The 24,701-nt window shown below is 45.2% G+C and overlaps 1 protein-coding gene across 1 annotated transcript; it reads right to left on the minus strand.

The window, feature by feature from the left end:
• Positions 1-1,147: 1,147 nt before the first annotated feature.
• Positions 1,148-22,568, minus strand: LOC110220090 (uncharacterized). Its single transcript, XM_021003936.2, has 5 exons — positions 22,376-22,568; positions 14,190-14,274; positions 9,816-9,942; positions 9,158-9,250; positions 1,148-5,232 (listed from the first exon to the last, which is right to left on the minus strand). The coding sequence occupies exons 1-5, from the start codon at positions 22,429-22,431 to the stop codon at positions 3,410-3,412; spliced, it is 2,184 nt and encodes a 727-aa protein (XP_020859595.1). The 5' UTR covers positions 22,432-22,568; the 3' UTR covers positions 1,148-3,409.
• Positions 22,569-24,701: the final 2,133 nt, after the last annotated feature.

Here is a 24,701-nt window from a genome sequence, read left to right on the forward strand (position 1 = left end):
TAGGTTGAGTTTATGTTTTGGAAAGTCTTTAGCAAAATGGGCAAAAGGAAGAATCCTTCTGATGGAAACCCTGCTAGCACAAAAAAGAAGAAGCTTGTTCTTACAGCAGAACAAAAATCTGATATAATTGAATAGCATGAACACAGTCACAGTAGGTCTAGGTAAGATACAGAACGTTATAAAGTACACATATAATGAAACAAAAGAAAATAAAAATAAATGAAATAAAAGAAAAAAGGCCAAGATGCATCAGCTTTCTGTAGTTTGCCAACAACTGCCATGAACAGGAGTATCGGAGGGACAGAAATGGATCTCATTCTAGTTGTCTAAAGATGACACGTTCTCAGCAGAGCAGCCTTGGAGACAAAAGCCTTTTTAAGGTAGTGACAGAAAGTGGAATTGAAGGGGAGGCTGAAGAACCTTTTGCTCTAAGTGTTGATTGAAGTGCTTAAAGAATGAAGTTCAACTGAATGTTAAATGGTCAGAAGGGCTGCCTGTGCAGACAAGGATGCAGAAGCTAAACATTCTGATGTTGTGAAGAAAGTAACTGAAGTTGGAGACATCAATCCACAAAAAACGGAGGTGGATGAAACAGGCTTATTTTGAAAGGGGGTGTCTCCCAGAACTTACATTTCTAAGACAGGAAAAAACCCCCGGATATACATCCAACACTTTTTGAGAGTTAATGTAGAAAGAGATTTAAAATCAAACCCAATGCTTGTTTATCGATCTTGAAATCCTTGTGCTGTGAGAGGCCTCCAGCTCTTTGGCAGTAAAATAAGAAAATACGAGCTATTTCTAGAGACTGTTTCAGAAGTTATGCTGTTCAGCCTGCTGGAAAATATTGCAAGGACCACATTTCATTTAAAGCATTAGTGACTTTGGATAACGCCCCAGGTCATCCAACTACACTTGGTGTTCACTACGGGAGAATATAAGCATGTAAATTCTCCAAATGAAATGTGGAAAAAACTCCTTACACTAATGAGCATATGTATGAAGAATTAAAAAAAGCGAAGGTAGTTCACTCTATGCTGCTAAAACATTTTTAAAATGACAATAATGACATTTTTGCCATATCCTGCAATTTTAAAATTTTTGCCTTCTATAACTTCTCTATTACTTAGTAATAAACATGAATCCAAAATACATTTGTCTTTGTTGTTATATTACATTAATAAAAAGATTTAAAAAAACTTATTTAAAAAGTTTTCATTGTATATTTCCATTGGGCTGAACCAATTAACATATTTTACACAAAACTTTGAATAGTGTGAATGTGAATAATGTGACAGCTGCATGGGATTCATTATTTGCACTTATCAGGACCTACCTATGTTGCTAGTACAGTGAGTAGGTGAGTAGCACGTAGTGGGCACTTAAGAAATGCCTGTTGATAGATACAAAGTAACCATTACATTCACTCCAACAATGGGGGTCATCTGGTTAAATGTGTAAGCACTGATCCCATTGCTAGACAATATACTGTTAGCTTTGTCACTCACTGAATATCCATAGGAGTGTAGCTTGAAAGCTGGAAGGAACCTCAGAGGACATTAAGCACAACCCACTCCTTTTTTACAGATGAGGAAAGGAAGCCCAAACAAGTCAAGAAACTTGTCCATGTCACAAATGGAACATGTGAGCTGAGCCATGATTGGAGCCTGGGGCCTCACACTCCACATCTAGCATCCTTCCCACAGGACCACATTATCTACCTCTCTTATTAAGTCACGGATTCCCTACAGTTCAAGTATTATGCAAGAAAGAGTTAATTCTCTGTTGAGCACCTCTGTATCCCTTTGGAAAGACCCCTGACCCTCACATAGTTACAAACACACACCATCATTCTTAGTAGAGTCTAAGTACCTGCATCATCACTGCATTCATTTAATTCCAGTGGACTATCATTACATGGAAGAGCCCATTCGGCTGAATTTCCATCACTACCATTTTAATCTTTCTCATCAAAGAGTCTGCTTCTTTTGCCTATGTAGAGCAATATTCATCTCCTATATCGCACGCTTTTGTAACTGTTGAGTAATTTGGGTCACTGGGTGAGTGTCTATAGTTAAAATGGTCCAGCACTATTAGGATGCTATTTTTTTTTCTACTCCTTTCAGAAATAAAAAAGTCTACACACAAAAGTTCCAAAGGCTTGATGGTACTTTGGAAGTCAATTGAATAATCTGGTTGCACATTCCTTTAAAGACACTGAGCACAAAACCTAGCCTTTCATCATAAACATCAGTTGGTTTTTGGGCTAGTAGGATGCTTGCATCAGTTTAGAGTTCTCTCTTAACCCAAGTATTAACCCCTCCCCCCCAACGTCATTTAGTGCTTTCATAGTGATAGAGAAAAATGCCTTCAGTAGCACCAAGTCTTACTTGGCACTTAGGTCCTGGTACCTTATTGTATTGCATAGTTCCAACATTTTCCATTTGCACAAAAGATGTCCTCTATAAGAACAACTATTGGATCCACAGGATTCCATTCCTAGCTTTTGAACTTGCAACACTTTTCACAGAACCCCATGATACGGTTGCTTCCATCAATATGTCATCCAAGGAAAACCCAAGTCAAGGAGAATTAGGTGTTCAGTTTCACTCATATCCAACTCTTTGTGACCCCATTTTGGGTTTTCTTGGCAAAGATCCTAAGGCAAACAGGATTAATTGACTTGCCCAGGGTCACACAGCTAGTATCTGAGGCTGGATTTGAATTCAAGTCTTCCAGACTCTAATCTATTCACTGCACCACCTACCTACTAGAATTAGTACACTTCAGCAAAACACACAATTAAAGCATGTTGTCTGGAGGAAAACTCAGAGTCTCGGCCTCACTGAGTGAGTACTTAGTGAATTCCTTATTTATTGATTCAGTGGGTTTTAGGCCAACATGAGTCTGATGGTGGCTAATAAGGGTTTTCCCACCTTCATTACATTAAAAGGGCATCACTCCAGAATGAGTTCTCTGGTAGTAACCCTTCCTGTTGAAATCTTTCCCACATTCACTGGATTAAAAGGAGTTCTCTCCAGTTTGAGTAATAAGGCATCTCCAGGTTCTGAGGGTTTTCCCATTCATTGTACTCAAATTTCCCTCTAGCATGAGTTCTCTTGTACCTCCTAAGGGGTTCACCTCTCACTGGTGGCTTCTCCACTCTTATTACATTCACTCCAGTATGACTTATATGGTGTCTAATAATGGTCTGTCTCACAGAACACTTTCCCACATTGCATTCAAGTGGTTTCACTATAAGTATGAGGTTCTCTGATGATAAATAAGGCCTCTTGAATGGCTGAAGACATCCCCACATTAAACAGATTTTACTCCAATATGAACTCTGATGGCTTTTAAGGTATTCCTTATGCCTGAAGGCTTTTTTCCTACATCCCTTATGTTCAAAGGGCTACATTCCACTATGAGTTCTCTGATGTCTATTGAGGCTTCCTCTCTGGCTGAAGGCTTTCCCACATTCATTACATTCAAAGGCTCTTGCTCCAGTATGAATTGTCTGATGACTAATAAGGTGACCTTTCTGACTGAAAGATTTTCCACATTCATTGCATTCAAAGGGTTTCCCTACAGTATGAATTCTCTGATGTCTTATAAGGTTCTGGCTGGCACTGAAGGCTTTCCCACATTCATTACATTCAAATGGCTTCCCCCCAGTATGAATTCTCTGATGTCTAATAAGATTCTGCCTGTCATTGAAGGCTCTTCCACATTCATTACATTCAAAGGGTTTGACTCCAGTATGAGTCCTCAGATGTCTAATAAGATTCTGCCTATCATTGAAGGCTTTCCCACATTCATTGCACTTAAAGGGTTTCACTCCAGTATGGGTTCTCTGATGTCTAATAAGGGACTGCCTGTCATTGAAAGCTTTGCCACATTCATTACATTTAAAGGGTTTCACTCCAGTGTGGGTTCTCTGATGGATAATAAAGTGTCCCTTCTGACTAAAGGCTTTCCCACATTCATTACATTCAAAGGGTTTCACTCCAGTATGAGTTCTCTGATGGCTTTTAAGACAATCCTTCCTCATAAAAGCTTTCTCACATTCATTACATTCAAAGGGTTTCACACCAGTATGAGTTCTCTCATGTCTAATAAGGGTCTGCCTCTCATTGAAGGCTTTCCCACATACATTACATTCAAAAGGCTTCACTCCAGTATGAATTTTCTGGTGTCTAATAAGGTTCCGACTGTCATTGAAGGCTTTTCCACATTCCTTACATTCAAAGGGTTTCACTCCAATATGAGTTCTCTGATGGCTTTTAAGGTAATGCTTCCGTCTGAAGCCTTTCCCACATTCATTACATTCAAAGGGTTTGATCCCAGTATGAGTTCCCTGATGGCTAATGAGGTTTTCCCTCCAGCCGAAGGCCTTTTCACATTCATTACATTTAAAGGGTTTCACTCCAGAATGAGTTCTCTCATGCCTAATAAGGGACTGCCTCTCATTGAAAGCTTTCCCACATTCATTACATTCAAAGGGTTTCACTCCACTATGAATTTTCTGGTGTCTAATAAGGTTCCGACTGTCATTGAAGGCTTTTCCACATTCATTACATTCAAAGGGTTTCACTCCAGTATGAGTTCTCTGATGGCTTTTAAGGTAATGCTTCCGTCTGAAGCCTTTCCCACATTCATTACATTCAAAGAGTTTGTCTCTAGTATGAACACTCTGATGTTCAGTAGAATTTGCTCTTTTGTCGAAGGGTTTTTCACAGTCATTATATTCATACAGCTTTTCACTAGCACACGTTCTATGACATTTGATGAGGTCTGAGCAGTAACTGAATGTTTTCCTGTCTGTGTTATGTGTGTTAAGTTTCTTCCCTGAGGCAACTGCATTACGCTGAATTCTGTCTGAAAACTGTCTGAAGTTCTTTCCAAGTGTATTATATTTATGGAGACTTTTTCCTATGGCAGCTCTCCATTGTGGAAAAAAGATTGGCCCCAGACTAAAATGTCTCACAAAGGAATTACAATCAAGAACCTTTGCTTTACACAATGTTGCTTTGTGAGTGACTGTTACTTCCTGGGACTGTCCCTCCTGGGGGCCCTTCTGGCTCTGTAAGTTGACCTCACATTCCCCAGATTCTCCTATGTTGAGATACCAGGGATTGTCCTGTGGTCCTTTTTCCTTGGCCAAAGCATCCAGGCAAGTGTCCTCAGTCAGAATTGAGTCCTCATTGTCATACCTAGTCTCCTGCTTAAAAGAATCTGAAAGAAAAAAAAATGGGTCAGTAGCCATTCTCCTCTCTCCTTCATAAATTCTAAATTCTGCCTCTTCCATTGGGAAAAAAAAATATTCAATATGAACTAGGCAGAATGAACATTTAAAAAGGGGAATTGAAGTGAAAAACAGATAGGGAAAATAAAAAGGAGCCCAGCTCCTTTCAAAGCACTGAAAGCACTTATAGCTAGCACTGAAAACAATGAGCTCAATGAAAAAGAGACTATCTCTTCGTGGACACAAGCATGGAAGCAAAACCACTGGCTCAGAAAATCACTGAAGTGGAAACTAGTTTGGAATCTACGACCACCTATACTGAAACATTCCTGGCAGAATCATCTGCTTGTTTGAAAACAACAGCAGCAGCAACAACAATGAAACTGGCTGGGGAATGCCTGAATGACATAACGTCTATGAATTTAATTGTCAGAAATTTTGTGCCATTGAAAACAAAAGTGAAACATTCAAAAATACGGAAGGAGTTAAATGAAGTGATGCAGAGGGGAGGAAACAGAACAGCCCATACTGACTGCAATGCTGTGTTTAGAGGCAACAGCAACAGCTACAGACAGAAAGGAAAGCCACAAAGGCTACGGAAAACAGAGATGAGGTTGTGGGTATCACTGTATTTGGGGTGGGATTAACAGTCATCAAATAATGGCCTTTCCTTTTCATTTTTCTGGTTTTCTTTCCCACAGTCTGACGCACATATTTGAATAGCTGTAAGTACTCATTAGGCACTAGTCTTATTATTCCCTCTTGCTCGTACATCACCCATCCCTTAATTCCCCCATACTCCCTTGTGATAGTAAACAATGACTGCAGCAGATAAGAAAGATGGGAAAGGAGGGAAGAAGCATTTATTAAGTGCCTGCTAAGAGCTAAGTGCTTTACAAATATTATCTCATTTGATACAGCAGCCCCAGGAGGCAGCTTTTGTTATCTTCATTCTACAGCTGAGGAAACTGAGGCAGACAGCTGTTGAGTGACTTGCCCAGGGTCCCACACCTAGGAAGTGTCTGAGGCCAGATTTCAACTTGCATTTTCCTGACTCCAGGCCCAGTGCTTTATCTAGCTGCATATCATATTCCACATACTGAATCCTTCGCTTCTCTTCCAAGAGGAAGGACATATGTTCTGTCATCAATTATCTCATGCTAAGATCTTTCACTATAACTCAGCGGAGGCTGACAGCCTTGAAATGTCTTTTTTATTTATAATAACGTAGTCACTGTGTATATTGTTTTCATGGCTTTTTCTTCTCTCTGTGGAAGTCTCTCCCTATGTCTCTGATTTTTTCACACTTGCCTTTCCTTGTAGCTAAATGACAACGAATGGCATTCACAGACCACAGTGTGTTCAGACATTCTGTTACCAGTGGGCCCTCATTCTTCCCCAGCACTTTGTTATCACAAAGTGTGCTGGCACTATTCTATTACATAGAATTCTATTACACAGACATTCACACATTCTTTTGGTCTAGGTTGAGAGCATTAACGGTTTAGTGAATTTCCTCAAATAACTCCAATCTCTTTTCTAGACTAGATAGACAATTTATAGTGTCACCAACCACCTACTTCCTGTCTGTCCACAGCCTCTTTTCGACATCTTTAGTGTCTTTGCCAATTGCTGGGTGTGAGGTGAAACTTTATAGATTTCCTTTATAAGTGACTAGGAATTTTTTGGTAAGGCATTTTTTTCAGTAAACTAGAAATCACTTGACTGTATTGGGAAATGGCTTTGGTTTTTTTATATATTTGTATCCATTCCCTATATATCCATGATATAAGATTTTTATCAGAGGAGCTTATACTCATTTTCCCTAGTGAGAATCTCTTCTTTCCCAGTTATGTTAAATTTTTTTCCCCAAAAGCCTTTTAATTTTATATAATCCAAACTGGCTCTCATATTTTATGATGTCCTCTACTGCTTAAAAATTACTCCCCTAAAAACTTGTTGGTATGGGGCAGCTAGGTGGCACAGTGGATAGAGCACCAGCCCTGGATTCGGGAGGACCCGAGTTCAAATCCAGCCTCAGACACTTACTTGCTGTGTGACCCTGGGCAAGTCACTTAACCCCATTGCCTAGCCAAAAAAAACACCCAAAACTTGTTGGTACTAGTTAAAAACAGAAAAGTTTGTACATGGGATGGACTAGATAGCATGGATGAAAAATAAGTGAATTTAACAAACATAGTATCCCATATTCCAATAGCATATATTCCTTAAGAACTTATTTGAGAAAAACTTCTAGGAAATCTGGAGAGAACTTTTGCAGATATGAGGTTTAGACAAATATCTTATACCACATACCATAATTAGGTAAAACTGGATAAAGGAGGATAATAAAAAGATAGGTGATCTCAATATTAAAAATTAGATCATAAAATATTTAGAACTAGATCAGGCAAGTTTTATTACTATGGCTAGGAAGAGAATTCTTAACCAAGGTGATGAGAAAAGTTAAACTAGATCATTTTGATTTCAAGAAATTAAAAAGCTTTTACACTGACTAAAATCAACAAAATATGGGGGCAGCTAGGTAGCACAGCAGATAGAGCACCAGCCCTGGAATCAGGAGGACCCGAGTTCAAATCCAGCCTCAGACACATAACACTCACTAGCTGTGTGACTCTGGGCAAGTCATTTAACCCTAATTGCCTCACCAAAAACAAACAAACAAATAAATAAATAAATAAATGAGCAAAATATAAGAAGGAAAACAGTCAACTTCAGGAAAAACCCTCTGGACTAAATATTTCTGATAAGGGCTTGATATCAAATATATGGAGAATTAACAGAAACAAATATTTAATGCCAATAATCATTCCACAATGGATAAGCAGTCAAAAGATATGAAGACTGTAAACTATTAACAATCATGAAAGACTTCTCCAATTCACTAATGTCAATTCAGAACAATTCTGAGGCTTCACCTCACACTCAGTAAACTGGTAAATATAACAAAAGATGAGAATGATCAATGCTGGAAAAGTTGTGAAATTTCATGTACACTAATGCATGTGGTGGAGCTGAAAACTCCGAAGAACAATTCTCAATCATGTTAAGAAAGCAACGACAAAGTCTGTCTTAGAGATCTCACTAAGCATACAGGCCAAGGAGGTCAAAGATGGAGAGAAAGGTCTAATACACACCAAACTCTTTGTAGAAGTAATTTTTGTAGGGGAGAAAAGTAAAATACCCAAACAAATAGCACATAAACTTAACAAAGTAAACTTTGCTTTCTAAAATGAATATGAAGATGCAAGGTGAAGAAAGCAGATTTTGGAATACGTTCTATACAATGACTACAAGGTAAAAGGAAAGAATGAAAATCCAAACTCCATCAGTTGTGTAATTATAACAAGTGAGCCTGGCCCTGAAAAAGAACTCTGTCTTTGCACAGTTTGGGGACCATGGAGGTGGAACATGGTGACACTGTTTGCACTAGCTATCTTCATAGTTCAGGTCTGAGACTGGAAGGAGACGAGACACAGCAGCCCAAATAGTAAAAAAGGCTATGGAGAGCAGAGAAAGGCCATTTGGAAGGAGAACGAATTGTAGCAGAGGGCAGCTTCCCCTCCATGGAACGTTCCTGGTGGTCAGCCAGGCAGAGCCTGAGCGAGGAGCCTGCACTCCCGTCAACCTCACTCGTTCATGCCCAGGTGGCCAGGAAGCTATGGCCGTGGCCAAAGCCTTTAGTCCCCTATGCAATTAGGTCTTGATGCCAGCATCAATAACTTCCAAGGAAAATCTAGTCTAAGGAAAGACTCTCCCAGGGCTGCTGTGAAGATCAAATCGCTTAATATTTATAAACTGCTTTGCAAACCTGAAAGTGCTACATAAATGGTAGCCACTGTCACTGCTGCTGCTGCTGCTGTTAAATCATCCACCTGTTTGTCACTTACTCACCTGGGTAAGGGTCACTTGGGAATCCTCCCTCAGGTGTCCACGGCACATCTTTCTCCAACTGGGAGATGACATCTGGTTTGGAAACTGAAAGCCCTGATCACAGAGAGAGAAATGGGAAAGGATTGGGGACAGAGGGCCACCTCAGAGTTCAGTCTTAGCCTTTTCTTCTTCAGGGAAAAAGGGATGCTAAGACAGGGCAGAGGATGGAAAAGAAGACCCCTGAGCTCCCTCATCCAAAGCCAGAGGATCACTAGTCTGGTTGGGATGTGGAAGGACGATGAACTCGTCTGAGCCAAGGCCTCTCAGCAGGCAGGCCCTCTTCACGTCTCCAGGTTCTGTCATGCAGCTTCACCTAAGGAAGGAAGTCTTTCCTTTCACTTGAAGGAAGCTAGAGCCCTGGGGCCATACCAAAAAAACACTAAGGGATTTCCACCCATATAAAGCACAGACTTTGCACCTGGGAAAGGGGACAGAAAACTCCAAAGGCTCTCATGGGTTTTCGACTGCTGCCCCTCCCACCTTAGTTATAGCATTGGTGAACATCGCTGCACCCTCAGCAAAGACTCAGGGCGGCCCTTCGGAGTCTGAGGTGGTAGAAGGGAGACTACAAATGCACCCCAGCAGACAGACAGTGAGTCACAGGGGCAGCCGTCCTTACCCAAAGATACCAGGTTCTCATAGTTCTCCAACATCACATCCCTGTACAGGGCCCTCTGGGCCGGGCTCAGGCGTCTCCATTCCTCCGAGGAGAAGTCCACGGCCACATCTCTGAAGGTCACTGGGAGCTGAAACATCAAACCCATTCCTGCTCAGCCGGGAACAAGGAGGATGCATGGTGTTGGCAGGGCAAATAAGGAGGGGGTTAAAGCACTGCCAGTTTGGAGCATTCTATGATGACTGCCTGCCTACTGACCTTTACAGGAGAGAATTATGGGAGAAGAATGAAGAGAAGAGAGGAGGACTGGGGCAGATGAAGAAGGCAACTGTGAAGATGACTCGGAGATAAGGACCTGAAGAGAGGAACACCAGGAGAAGAAAAAGGAGATAAGTGATGAAGGGGGATAAAGAGGAAAAGGAAATAAATAAAGGGCAAGTGAAACAAACGGGTGAAACCAGAGAGTCATCTGCCATGGGAGAGGGAAGCTGGGAGGGGCCCCCAAATTGGTTCTCAAGCTTTGGAGGTGAGACGCAAACCTTCACAGAGATCCAAACCCAGGCTGAGACGGATCTCCATCGGGAAGGGGAGCAGGCAAAATGCCGCCCTGACATGAACTGAATTTGGTCATGTTGGTATTGTGACGCAACCAAGTGCATACCACTTATGTTCCAAGAGTAGGTCTGGCCTTCCTCCTACAGGAGAAGAAGAAAGACCTTGAGAAATCTCTCTCCAGATACTAGGCCAGAGGGACAGAAAAATGTCCCTGAAAGGAACGGCATCGAAGGGGAAAAAAAAGGACCTGACGTAGCCATGGGGAGGAAGGTGGAGAGGGGAGGATGTCCCAAAGAAGAGGAGGGGAAGGAAAAGGATGAATGTGCACCTGGAAATGAGAAACACATTGGAAGCTCTGCTTAATGTGGCTTGTGTGGGAGAGATCATCCACGGAGTGTCAGAGGCTACTGGCCAGAACACAAATCCCAACCAAGAATGGAGGCTGCTTAGCAATCAAAAGAACATGCTCAACACAATGAAATATCAGAGGCTGAGAGAAGTCCAAGAAGTGATCACAGAAGAGAGAGCCCCCACAACAGCCACAAGAAGATAAAAAGTAATGCATGGCCACAGGGACTCCTGGAGTGGATAGAAGAAACTGAACCAGGAATAAACAATGAAATCACAAACGAAATGAGAGTTTAGGAAGAAAAAGTGGAAAGGAAAATAGATGGCATAAAAAGGTGGATAGCCTTACCCCAAGGAGTCAACATCCTGAGAAATAGAACAACAGAATGGAAGGCCTCCATGAGGCGACAAGCAGCATGAGGATAAAGCTAAAAGACTGAAAAACAAAGCAGAGGAAAAGGTAAGGTACCTACCATGAAAAGCAAGGCCCTGAAAAATAGGGACAGGGCATTTAAGAATCACCAAACTCAACAAGATAAATGCTCTCAATAGATAAGAATGTGAACGTTTTTCTTGCTTTTTTAAATGTAATGTTTTTCTTCTTCTTCTTCTTCTTTTTTTTTCGTAAATAGCATTTTTTCCCCCCAATTACATGTAAAGATATTTTTCAACATTCATTTCTTATAAGACTTTGAGTTCCAAAATTTCTTCCATCTCTCCCATCTCCCCTCCCCAAGATGGCAAGCAATCTGATATAGGTTACACATGTGCAATCATGTTAAACATATTTCCACATTAGTCATGCTGTGAAAGAAAAAAACAGAACAAAAGGGAAAAAAACATGAAAAAAACAAAAAAGTGAAATAGTGTGCTTCGATCTGCATTCAGACTCCATAGTTCTTTCTCTGGATGTGGATAGCATTTTCCATCGTGAGTCTTTTGGAGTTGTCTCAGATCTTTGCATTGCTGAGAAGAGCCAAGTCTATCATAGTTGATCATCACACAACATGGCTGTTACTGTGTACAATGTTCTCCTGGTTCTGCTCACTCCACTCAGCATCAGTTCATGTAAGTCTTTCCAGGGCTTTCTGAAGTCTGTGTGCTCGTTTCTTATAGCACAATAGTATTCCATTACATTCATATACCACAACTTGTTCAGCCATTTCCCATATGATGGGCATCCCCTCAGTTTCTAATTCTTTGCTACTACAAAGACAGCTGCTAAAATATTTTTGTACATGTGGGCCCTTTTCCCTTTTTTTTCTTTTGGTCTCTTTGGGATACAGACCTAATAGTGCTGTTATTGGATCAAAGGGTATGCACAGTTTTATAGCCCTTTGAGCATAGTTCCAAAATGCTCTCCAGAATGGCTGGATCAGTTCACAACTCCAGCAACAATGCATTAGTGTCCCAATTGTCCCACATATTCTCTGACACTTATCATTTTCCTTTTCTATCATGGTGGCCAATCTGATAGGTGTGAGGCGGTACTTCAGAGTTGTTTTGATTTGCATTTCTCTAATCAACAGTGATTTAGAGCATTTTTTCATATGACTATAGATAACTTTAATTTCTTCCTCTGAAAACTTCCCGTTCACATCCTTTGACCATTTATCAATTGGGGAATGACTTGTACTCTTAGAAATTGGACTCAGTTCTCTATATATTTATGAGAAATGAGGCCTTTATCAGAAACACTGGCTGTAAAAATTCTTTCCCAGTTTTCTGCTTTCCTTCTAATCTTGGTTGCATTGGTTTTGTTTCTGCACAAAATTTTTTAATTTAATGTAATCAAAATTATCCTAAAAATAATTTTCTTCCATTATCAAACATTTATTTTTTTTCTCTTGAGGTGTTAGATGCACAAAAATACTTGTAGTGGCTGTTTCCTTAGTAGCCCAAAACTGGAAAGAAAGGAGTGCTCTCTTGCTGGAGAATGATGAAACAGATGATGACACATGAATAAAATGGACTGGGGGGTCTTAAAAAAATAACAAAACAAACAATTTTGGAGGAAACAGGGAAGCCCTCCATGAAGTGATGGAGTGAAATGAGCAGAACTGAGAGAATGATTTATATAACTACAAAAACGTTACAAAGGAAAACAACTTGGAAGGACTTTAAAGTTCTGATCAATCAAGACCATGAGAAGCCATGGTTCCAGACGGAGGATGAAGCCACCTGCTGCTGTAGAGGTCCTGAGACATCTACTCTCGGTCATGGCCAAAGGGAGAATTTGTTTTGTTGAACTATGCACATTTATCATGAGGGTTTTCTTTTTCTTTTTAATTCTTCAACTGGAGTAAGAAATTGGAGGGGGTGATATAAATTCTTGTTTGAAAAAAAGAAGCAGAATTGACCAAACTCGCAGAATACCACGGCCAAACCAAAATCCTGGAAACCACTCACTTGACCAATTAGTGAGCGCTTATGAAGCACGTACCACTTTGTGGAACAAAGTCTTAGGGGCTTTGGAAGCCTGCAAGCTCAGGGGTCAGCAGCAGGGGGATCTGGTAGCCCCCAAAGCTGACGCCCTGTCGGGATGCCTGGGGAGGCCCGATGTCCAGGAATAAGGGGGCGACGCTCCCTTTTCATTCTCCCTACATAGACCATAGATCATGGAGCGTTGTCTTCAGTCCTGAGACAACGACAAACTAGAGTGTCCAGAGGAAGGTAACCAGGATGCTGAAGGGCCTCATGGCACGCCAGTATCCTTCCAAAGGAATGAGGATGTATCCTCTGCTGAAAAGAAGGCTCTGGGGGCCGTGACAGCCACATTCAAGGCCTTGAAGGGCGGTCCCAGGGGAGAGAGATTAAATGGGCTCTCTTTGGTTCTGCCCCAAAGGGCAGAACTCAGTACAAGTACAAGCTACTAAGGGGAAGTTTTATTCCTGATGTTGGGAAAAGCTTCATTAACAACCACCTGCCTCCGGAAGTCTCACAAGCCAGGGGTTTCCACTTGATTGAAGGGCATCAAACAGAGGCTGGACAAAAACTGGCCCGATGTGTAACAGTGGTTACGCTTTCCTGTTCCGAGCTAGGCTGGTGACCCTGGAGCTTCCTTTCCAGGCGAAATTTTGTGAGTCTGTGGATCTTACTCTTGGCTTCATGTTGTGCTAGACTCTCTACCATGATGGTAAGGTCACTATTGATTAAATTCATATCTGAAAATGAGCCCAGGAAAACGATCCAAGGATACAGAGTCACCAGACTGTATGTCAGAGTCAGAATTCAAAGAGAACTGAGCTAGGATGAAATTTCATCAGGCTAAATGTAAAGTCTGACATGTGGGTTCAAAAAAATCAACTGCAGAGGTATGAAGGGGAATTGCGACTCGAAAGTCCTGTGGGCTTCAAATCATCCACCAGAATGGCAGAGATATTCTAAGAGAGAATGACTGAGGCCCAGATGTGCAGAGGGGACCTGGCTGAGGTGAGGCTGTTCAAGAGAAGGGAAGGGAGAACCATAACTCACCTGGAACCTGGCTGTCAGCAGCCCAGACGTCTTTCCTTCCTTTATGTTCCTGCCCTGGGAAGGACATGGTCTTGAGAAGTCCAGGCTGTGAGATAAGAACAATTGTGAAGGACATCTGTCAGACACTGAAGCTCCCAAACCTGGTCCTGACCAATGCCCTACATTGCAGCGCCCATGAACCCTCCTGCCACGTTGATCATGGGGGCCACGTCACCCGTCCGGCAGCTCTGCCCACCTCTCCCACCTTTCCCACCTTTTTCTGAAGTCTGCCTGCTCTTCATTTCTTCTAGCACAACAGTATTCCATTACATTCACCTATCACATTCACAGTCATGATTACTCCCTGGGCTGCCAAGCGGTTCTAAAGAATGTCATCAAACTGTGATCTGATTGGGCCTGTTACACATCCCTGCTACCATCACCTGGCAATGCTTTTCTGCCTCACCTGCTGGCTCTTTGTCATAGCCTCCAAATTATCAAGCCAATATTCCCGCCCTTAACCACCTTAGAAGATGACCTTATCTCTGACCCTGCGATCGAGGCTGACGCCATCCAGTGGGAGCTGCCTCAGCTTCCCTCCTTGTCTCCCCATCCCACCCCAAAAGGAGAGGTACTATCCCTCCGTCCTACTCAGGTCACCACCTCCTGGACTTGGACGCATGCCTCTTCCCGGACCTGAACTCCATCAATCACCTCTTTGCAGGCTCGGCTGGGAGGAGGCAGCTGGATCTGGAATCCTTGCAGCCCAAAAGTGACCATTAAGGGGTCACTGCCAGTTTACAAGGCAGTGTGAGCTTTGAGGGCATGTGAGCTCCTTTTGTCTTTGGATGCTAAGCACTTAACAGGGCACAGAGCAAGCACTGAATTAATGTTGGTTGACTGAGTGGCTGAAGGTTCTGGGCCTGCACCAAAGGGTCTGTACTTGAGCCCGTGCCATTTCTAGCATTACTTCTGAACCAAGAACATCCATCAATATGTTGTAGGAACACGGCTGGGACAACACACACCAGAAGACAATCCCAATCCCTAGAAGATCTCAATAGACCAGAACAATGGGCCTGATACTGTGGAAGCGAATGTAGTAGGGGTAAATGGAAAAGTCCCTATTTTGTTTAAAAACTCAACTCCGCACACCCTGGACTGTGATGCAGATTGAGACAATGGGTCCCGCAGAAAGCACTCCAGTATTCTTGCAGATGGCTGGGTCAGTGTGTGTCCAGAGAGTGACATGGTATCAGGGTTTAATGGAGAAGCTGAGAATGGTATCAAGTGACCAGTTTGGCTGAGGGAGGGGGTTACAAGAGCTCCGTGTCCCCATGAGGCCGGTGAAGTGTTTAGTATGAGCTTACTATGTGCCAGGAATCGTGCTTAGGGCTGGGGATACAAAGAAAGGGAAAAACATGGTCCCTGCCTCATGGACCTCCCATTCTAATGAGGAAGGAAGGCCACATGCAAATAACCACATACATACATGATATGTGCTGTGTAAATGGAAGGTAATCTCAGAAAGAAGGTGCTAGCAGATGAGAGGGAGGAAAGGTCTCTGATGAAGGAGGGATCTGGACTGAGTCTTGAAGGAGGGAAGGCAGGAGGGATGAGGAATGGCTAGAAAAGGGATTGAGGGAGTAGATAGAGGGTGTATGGAAGAAGAACAAGCAGGCTGGTCCAACCTGAGCACAGAGGAAGAGGAGGAATAGTGGAAAGGTGGGAAGGGGCTTTTGGTGTCAAGCTGAGGATTTTCTATTTGCTTGTCCTGGGTCAGCCCAACTTCTCCTGGACCAGGTCCCAATTCCCAGAGGGGCTGCCCTCTCATACCTCTTACCTTGGTCTTTTTGGGTGTGGCCCTGGGGGGTAGGGGAGGAAGGAAAGGAATAAGCATTTAGGTAGCACTCTGTGCCAGGCACTGTGCTAAGCCCTTATAAATACGATCTCATTTGATCTTCACAAGGACCCTAGGAGGGAGGTGCTGGCACTATTCCCATTCTGCCCTTGGGGGGAAACGTCAACCTGGGGCTGGGCTCTCCAGATCCCCAGCTGGGGAAAGTACCTCTGGTGACACAGCTGGGCCACAGCAGACACGGCCAAGGTGAGGCTACTAGTGCCAAAGAGAGGATGGAGGCAATGGGATGGGCCCAGAGGCTTCCACTGCATGCTCTAATACAGGGGCCCAGAAATAGCCAGAGAGTACCACAGAGCAGTAGCAGCGACTCCAACTAGCCAGATAACTGCTGGGGAGCTGCGTGCCAGTGTATGTACAGAAAGGGGCAGAAGACGGTCCCTGGCCTCCAGGAGCTCACAATCTGATTGGGGGAGGCAGCAAACACGTATGTACAAACTACATACAGATAAACTGCAGACAATCAACAGAAGGAAGGCACTAGCATTGGTTACTATTTTTTCTTTGGCAGCTCTTGAAGAATTCAGGTTACTTGGCCCAGACAAACTATATTCTGGGTGTGCTAAAAGAATCAACAGACATGGCTGTAAAGAGCTACTGTCAGTGACATCTGAAAGATCTTAGAAAAAGGGAGAGGGTTCTCAAGACCAGAGAGGGCTGAGTGTTGGCCCCATTTTCAAAAAAAGAAAGGAGAACAAAATCTTCAGTCCAACGGCCAGTGAGCTTGACTTCAGTTCCTGGGCCAACACTCAGAAGGATCACTGGGGAGATGGTTGGTGAAAATCCAGAAAGCAAGCCAGCCTGGCTCTTGGCATCAAGCACAGGTCCTGCTTTTTGATGGTGTTACAAACTTAGTAGATGAGGGGAATGCTGTGGGCACAGCTGAACTAGACTTTAATCAAGGATCTGATAACATCTGGTACTGGTCCTGCGCAGAAGATGGTGTGATCTGAAAGAGACAACAGCCCGTTCAGAGAAGGCTAGACTCAAAGAGTGCTGTTAATGATGGCTCAATGTCGAAGTGGCAGGAGGTCTCCAGTGGAGTGCCCCAGGGATCTGTGCTGGACTCAGGGCTGTTTCACTCTTTTAAGTGATTTGGATAAAGGCGGTGCTGGCCTGCTCATCAAATGTGTGCATGAAGAAAAGTGGGGAGAAGAGCTAATGCAGAAACAAAGGAGCGTAGATGGATACGAGGAAGAACCTAATTAAGATGAAATTTGACAGGTACATGTGTCATGTCTTGTTGGGGATGAAAACAAGCCCAGTTTCCCAAGGAGAAGATGGTGAGACAGCAGGACTCAGCAGTGTGCTGGGATCACCAGAAGTCCTACAGGGGTTCCTGGGCAGCATGCACAGGAAACAGAACTTCTAGGAATAGGGAAGTAATAGCCCTACTGTCCTCAGACCTCATCAGGAATACTGGGTCCACTCTGAAGTGGAGAGTGTCCAGAGGAGGGAAATCAGGATGTTGAAGGCCCTTGAACTGATGTCACAGGAAGAGAGGGTGAAAGAACTGGGTGTGTTTAGCCTGGAAGTGGTAAGACTCAGAAACAGGAGAGCTGTGTGCCATCTGGAAAGCTAGCTTCCCTACCCTGGAAAATCCCTCAAGCCATCCCGGCCAGCTGCCAGCTAGTGTCCCAACTCTCTCCTCCCTTTGGTGGCGAAACTCCTAGAGAAAGGGGTCTACACTAGGGCCTCCACCTTCCTCCCCCTCCCTCTTCTCTGCTTCCGACCTCATCATTCCACCCAAGCTACTCTCCAGAGTTACCAATGGTCTCTTAGCTGCCAAATCCTCTTTCTTCGTGGCCCCTCTGCAGCCTTGGACACTGCTGGTCACTCTCTTCAATGCCCCTCTCTGCCCATCTGACTCTTCCTTCCCTGTCTCCTTAGCTAGATATTCATCCAGGTTCTCACCGCTAACCACTGGCAACCCCCAGGCCTCTGGCCTGGGTTTCTTCTCTTTATACTCCTTCACTTGGTGATCTCCTCAGCTCCCGTGGATTCTCCAGACAGATAATTCTCAGATCCTCTTGTCCAGCCAGAATCTCTCTCCTGACCTCGAGTCTCACATCTCCAACTCCTTTTTAAGTATCTCAAGCTGGATATCTCTTGGACATCTTTAACTCAACATGCCTAACACTGAACTTCTTATCTTTCCCCCCAAACCATCCCCTCTACCTAACTTCTCTTTTACTGTTTGAGGACATTGCTCTCCTCCTGGTTACCCAAGCTCCCAACCTAGCTGTCATCCTCAACTCCTCATTGCCTCTCAGCACCCCCATGCCAATATGGTGCCAAGGCCTGCCTTTTGGTCTCCCAGCCTCCAGTTCATCCTCCGCTCAGCTTTCTAAATGTTCCTCCTAAAGCACAGATCTGACTACGGCATTCTCACCTTAGCCCTATTCAATAAATTCTATCATCTCCCTATCACTTCCAGGATCAAACAGGAAATCCTCTTTCTGGCATTCAAAGCCCTTCATAACCTGGCTTTTACACCTTCTTTGACTTCCTCATTTTACTTTTCAGATGAGAAAACTGAGGCCCAGGGCAAATCACAGGAGGAGTAAGTATTAGTGGTGCGATTTGAACCCATGTCCTCTGACCCCACAAGTAGGGCTCTTTCCACACTGTCACTGTGGCAGAAGGCTTGCTAAGACCACAGAGTCAGTACCTGCCAGAATGAAGGAGACAAGCCCCCCAGACCTGGGCCATGAGGCTGGTGGTCAAAGGGCCAGGGAAAATGGAAGCAGTGGACACTATTACAGACTGTCATAACAAACAGTAGGGCCTCAAACAGTCCTTAAAGGCCCCCCTCCAAGACAGCCATGAAGGGCACAGAAGGCAAACTGCATATACCTGAATCAGATCTTGCAGACAGTGAGGCCATCTCAGGAAAAGCCAGGGAAGAAGAGAGAAATCGGTGACGAGGAAAATGACCATGACTGGTTCAGGAACATTCTTTCAAGGATGAGTCACGGAGACAAAGCCAAAGATCCCCCCCCCGGGGCACCCACAGTGGACAATAGGAGGTCAGTCACAACTGCTAGAGCCCCAAGGGCAAAGGGTCAGGGAGGGCAGCACCACCAGCACCGGCAGAAAGGCACCCTGGGACAGATATGTGCCAGACTCTGGGACACAGAGAATGTGGACATGGAGTTTTCATGGGCATTGCGACGGTTAGAGTCAGGGGTTAGCACACTGGGCCTGCAGTTAAGAAGACCTGAGTTCAAATCTGGCCCAACATACTCATTAGCTGTGTTCTCCTGGGCAAGTCACTTCACCTCTGTCTGCCTCAGTTTCCTCACCTGTAAAATGGGGATAATTATAGCACCTACCTCCCAGGGTTGTTGTGAAGATCAAATGAGATAAATCTGTAAAATGCTTAGCACAGGGCCCAGCACATAGTAGGCGCTGTATGAATGTTAGTTATGATGATGATGATGGACGGCACCCCAGAAAACAAAGCTCGAGAGGAAAAGGGAACCATGAGGGGGATCCCAGAACTCCAGGGCTCAAGAGGCTGCAAACCCTTCAAGCAGCCCCTCCTTCTCACAAACACGCAGAGAGTGGGTGTGTCTCCCACCCTTTTGACAGAGAGGGGCAAGGGGGTCAAAAGGGTCCCACTGCTCCCAGGATCAGGGACAAAGGGCATCAGTTGCCCGGGATTCCATGTACAGCCCAGCTGGCAGAGCAGATTTCAAGAGACAGAGCTGAGAGCCCAGAGTCTGCTTCTTGTCACCTGAATGTCTGACAGGCACGTCGCCTGTGCCTTCCTCAAATCAGGATATCGAGACTGTACCCGAATTTCACTGGTATAGGGAAATCCTGCTGAGGAAATGCCCTCTATCAGTGCGGGTCTGCACTTTGTCTCTGACTTAGATTTTTAGAAAGCAACCCAGAACACCTGAGAGTTTAATGTTCTTGCCTAAGTTACAAAGCTAGTATGGGGCAGCCAGGAGGCACAATGGAGAGCATGGGACCCTGAGTGAGGAAGATCCGACTTCAAATCCAGCCTCAGGCATTTATTCCTGTGTGACCCTGGGCAAGTCACTGAATCTGTTTGCCTCAGTTTACTCATCTTTGAGACGGAGATAATAATAGCACTCACATAGAAGGGTTGTTGTGAAGATACAAATGACCTATCTGTAAACCTTAAATATAAATGCTGTCTATTTGTAATAATAATGATAATAATAACTATGGCTAGTAAATAATGTTATTATAAATGTAATATGATAACATGAGTATAATTTACAATTACACATCACATATAATGCAATCTATTATTATTACTATTAGTAGTTACTTCGGGTATTTAGTATTTTGTTGTTCAGTCATTTCAGCACGTCTACCTCTTCCTGACCCCATCTGGAATCTTCTTGGCAGAAATAGTGTAGTGGTTTGCCATTTCCTTCTCCTGCTCATTTTAACAGATGAAGGAGCTGAGACAGACAGGGTTAAGTGCCATGTCTAGGCTTACACAGCTAGTACGTGTCTGAGGAAGATAAATCACCCTGCCTCGAAGCCCAGCTCTGTCGAGCTGCCCTGCTTAGCATTTAGTTAGCGGCAAAACCTGAACCCAGAACTTCCTGGCGCCCTGGGAGTCTACTACACAACACACCTTCTTTTCTTCAATTTCTGATTCAAGCATTTGGGGCAGAGGATCAATCAAACCCTGAGTCTTTATTTAGTACTTCCCACCTGTCAGGCACTGTGCTGGTTGCTAGGGACACAGAGAAAACAGAAGCAGCTCCTGGAGATTCCTGGGGCTGTCCTTTGGGTCTAGTCCAGGGGTGGGGAACCTTCGGCCTCAAGGCCACATGTGGCCCTTTAAGTCCTCCAGTGTGGCGCTTTGACCAAATTCAAACTTCACAGAACAAATTCCCTTAATCAAAGTATTTGTTCTGTAAAACTTGGACTCAATCAAAAGGCTGCACCTGAGGACCTGGAAGGCCACATGTGGACTCGAGGCTGCAGGTTCCCCACCCCTTGAGTCAATCAACCAGTTTCAAAGTCATCTGAATTATACCTACACCTCTGTATCTTTTTTTTTTCTGGTTTCTGCAAGAAGAGCATGAGAGACTTTCAAATGCTAAGATCTAGGAAAACGACTCCCTGACTAATCAGGCAAAACCCCCCAAAAACAAGTGAACTTAGTCTGACTTCACCTCTTCTTGAGAAGCAATGCCAGGTGCTTCAGCCAATCCACAGGCAATTTTAAGTGCTTACTGTCTGCTGGGCACTGTCCTAAGTGCTGGAGCTACACAGAAAGGTGAACTGACAGTCCCTGTGTTCTAATGAGGGAAAAATCGCATTCAAGGTGAGGCAGTTGGTGCACTGGCTACAGTGTCAGGCACAAAGTCAGGCCGACTTACTTTCCTGTAGAATGAGCCGGAGAAGGACATGATAAACCACACCAAGTATCTTTGCAACAAAAAGCACAAAAGGGGTCACAAAAAATCCGACTTGACTGAACAACAAAAACAAGCTATCTATGCAGTGATCACTCTCTTTTTTGAAATGTTCGCTCATCGCGCCATTCCTCTTACTGGTCTAGAACGCTGCCCAGAACCCAATCAAAGTTCGCTGCTCTGCAGTGTGCTGACTCTCCCGTTTTGAATATCAGGGTAACACCTGCGCTTCTCCAATTGCGCCTCCCCTCTCCCTGCCGGCCTGATCTCTCGAGTACTTTGGACAGAGACTTAGCAATCACCTACCTGCCAGTTTTCAAGACTTGGGCCCGCGGATCCGACCCATCACCTCTTACTATCTCGGTACTTTTTCTGAGACCCAACGATCTCAGAGGGCCAGGCCTCCGGAGACAGCCCACAGACCCAGGCGCGACGAACCCAATGCGGTTCTCTATGGGGTGCCACGCCACAGGCAGGGGTTCGGACGCACAGAAACAGCTCTGCCCAAACACATCCCCCACAGACTCTGCCCAGCGCCCACCTTCCCGGCAGAGCCCCGATGCCCCGCAGGATTCACTCAGTGTGAGCGGAACCCAGAAAAGCCCGTGACAGAAACACAGAGGTAGGATCCCCCGGTCTCCCTGCCCAGCGTTGAACCCCGGATAACTTAGCGGTTCAGGATGCACTGCCCCTCACCTCTGGAACACTGAGCCTGCCCTCCAGGGACTTCCACTCTGCACTGGGAGACAGCAGGAGCACGGGCAGGTCCAAACAAAACAAGCCCAAGGTCACGGGGGTGGGGAGGGGGCACCAGGCTTGATCTCTTCCCTCCCTCTCCCCAGGACAGGCTTGATTCCCACCCACCCAGCTCCGCTCACCTCCCGCCTCCGCACTGCAGCCTCGTTGCCCCCTCAGCAACCTCCAGATGCTCCATCCCGAGCTCCCTCTGGATGCCCCCCGGACTTCCAGCTTCCTTCACTCAGGTCCGCCCACAAGGTCAAGGTCCGGGCTCTGCGCATGCTCATGTTCACCACCGTTCCACCTCCGGTCCCCTCCCCGTCCTATGGCCGCCTTGAGTGCCTCGTAATGATCCCTCGGATTATCCAGCCAATACGCATGCTCAGCCTCGTTCCCACAAGTGTTCCCGCCCACGCCGCACCCAGGGGGGGGCTGTACCGCCAGTGCGCGTGCCCAGGCTCACTTCTACACTCCTCCTCCCCATGGACACCCAGAGTCAGCGCTGGGATTACCCAGCCAGTACGCATGCTCAGCCTCGTTCCCACTAGTGCCATCGCCCCACAGCTTCCCAAGGCGGGGCTGCGCAGCCTCTGCGCATGCTCAGTCTCTCCGCTGGGATTCTTACCCCGCTCTTGCTGCGCTCCAACCCACTCTGAACCCCCTTCCCCCCGAGGCCCCGGTCTCGGTCTGGCTCCCCTCTCTTAACGGCTCAGAACCGCCCTCAACGCCGATACCCCCCATCCCTCCATCTGCTACTGGTCCATACACCACGTGCACCTGCACCCAAGAATAGGGAGGGGCGTGGTCGATCGGCCAATCAGCGTCCAGCAGCCTCCGTCCAGCTTACCAATCAGAAGCCCAGCTCGCTCCCTGCCCCGCCCCTCACAGGTCTCCAGCCCAGAGCCAGCTTTTCTCCTCTCCCACCCCTATCAGGCTCTCGGCCATCTCTTCTCCTTCCAGGTTCACTTTACCCGAGTATGTCCGCCTATGCAGGCCCTGCATACAGCAGGAGCATACCAAATGCTTGGTGACTTGACTAACGGCTGTTCCCTCCAATTCTCAAGGCGGTCACTGTACCTGGCCAACAGTCCTGTTCACCCTGACTTGCCTTTATACTTGGAGACTTCAGTGAACGTGTCGCTGATAAAGATGGCAGATATCACTGGGCCAAGGAAAGGTCCCAGTGGTTCTTCACTGGAGTCATCACTCAGGAATGATGTCATTCTGGGTCCAGTCATTCAAGCGTTTCCAAAATGACCTATGTCCCCTCTACCCTGTGGACAAGGAAGGCGTGACAGCCTTGGCCAATATCCTCCAGAAAGCAAGGGGCAGAATTGGGTGAGAGAGCGTCAGAGGTAACATGATATATGAAGCCAGCTGTGCCCTGCAGCCTGAGCCTGGGGATGCCACCCTGGGCCTCATCAGGAGCATCCAGGCCACCTGTGGCTGACCAGTATAGATGCCAGGGAGAAATGGCGCAGTGGTGAGGACTCTGTGACGTCTCAGACTTGGTAGGAAACAGGTCCAAATTCAGAGAGGTAACACTGGAGTGGCCACTTATGGCAGGTATTTGTTCTAGACTTAAAATAACAACTAGAGCACTGAAGGCCACAGACACACAGAACCCAGCCCAAGGGATCTCATCACAAAGATGGCAGGGACTCTGAGTCAGGTCCTACAATTCAGGGCATGTTGTGGTTTCATGGTGTGTTGTGGCAAAACCATCTCAGTGAATTCAGAGTCAGATTACCTCTAATGCAAGTATAGGCATTTATTGAGGACTGACACCCCTTAGAAGCAGGCTAGGTTCCAAAAGGGGCCAGCAACTTCAGAGAAAGCAAGATGGGTATTTATAGGGTAAAGATGCAATTATATAACAGAAATCATAAATATTAAAAAGGCAAGAGAGGTTTCTTAAGGGATTAGGTAATGGGGAGGGGTCCTTTCTATGATTCAGTGATCAAACATCCTGGTCGTGCTGCCCTCCAATTGGCTAGCTATTGTGGTCCTGTCTGGTGAAGATAGTTATGTATTATGGTTCTGTCTTGGGGCTAAATGGATGATGTGATTGTGGTTGAGTACAAGAACACACCTGTTCAAATATGTGAATTCGATCTGGGGGCAATGGCTCACTAGAAGGCAGTGTCTGTATTGAGTCTGGGGGCCTGAGGTGTGGTTAAAGCCAGACTGTGTGGTTAAATCAGGATATGCCTACTGTTCAGTGCAGCCCATAAGGAAGTTAGAATTTTGGGGCTGAGGGCAGCTTTATTAGGATTCTGTCAGTGCGTGCATATGCCCTTGATTCATAACTCAAGTTTTTAAAGTCTCTGTTGGAGAGTGTGGTCTATGTGAAGAAGAAGTATATTGATGGGCTTGAGCTGAGAATGGGTATTATCAGGCCTGATGGCCAGAAGGTCATCAAGAGGAAGATTGAAGGGGGACGGATCATAAGAGATGATGGAGGTA

The sequence above is a fragment of the Phascolarctos cinereus genome, unplaced genomic scaffold (genome assembly GCF_003287225.1).
Source record: "Phascolarctos cinereus isolate Bilbo 61053 unplaced genomic scaffold, phaCin_HiC Scaffold_726;HRSCAF=1367, whole genome shotgun sequence".
NCBI lineage: Eukaryota > Metazoa > Chordata > Mammalia > Diprotodontia > Phascolarctidae > Phascolarctos > Phascolarctos cinereus.

What these genes read in the sequence shown, in the direction of transcription:
- LOC110220090 (XM_021003936.2), bottom strand. Translation starts at nt 22,431, where the DNA reads ATGGAGCATCTGGAGGTTGCTGAGGGGGCAACGAGGCTGCAGTGCGGA. An exon ending in CTGCAGTGCGGAGGCGGGAG is followed by an intron (nt 14,275 to 22,375) that starts GTGAGCGGAGCT and finishes CTTATCTCACAG; the next exon opens with CCTGGACTTCTCAAGACCAT. An exon ending in TGAGAACCTGGTATCTTTGG is followed by an intron (nt 9,251 to 9,815) that starts GTAAGGACGGCT and finishes CTCTGTGATCAG; the next exon opens with GGCTTTCAGTTTCCAAACCA.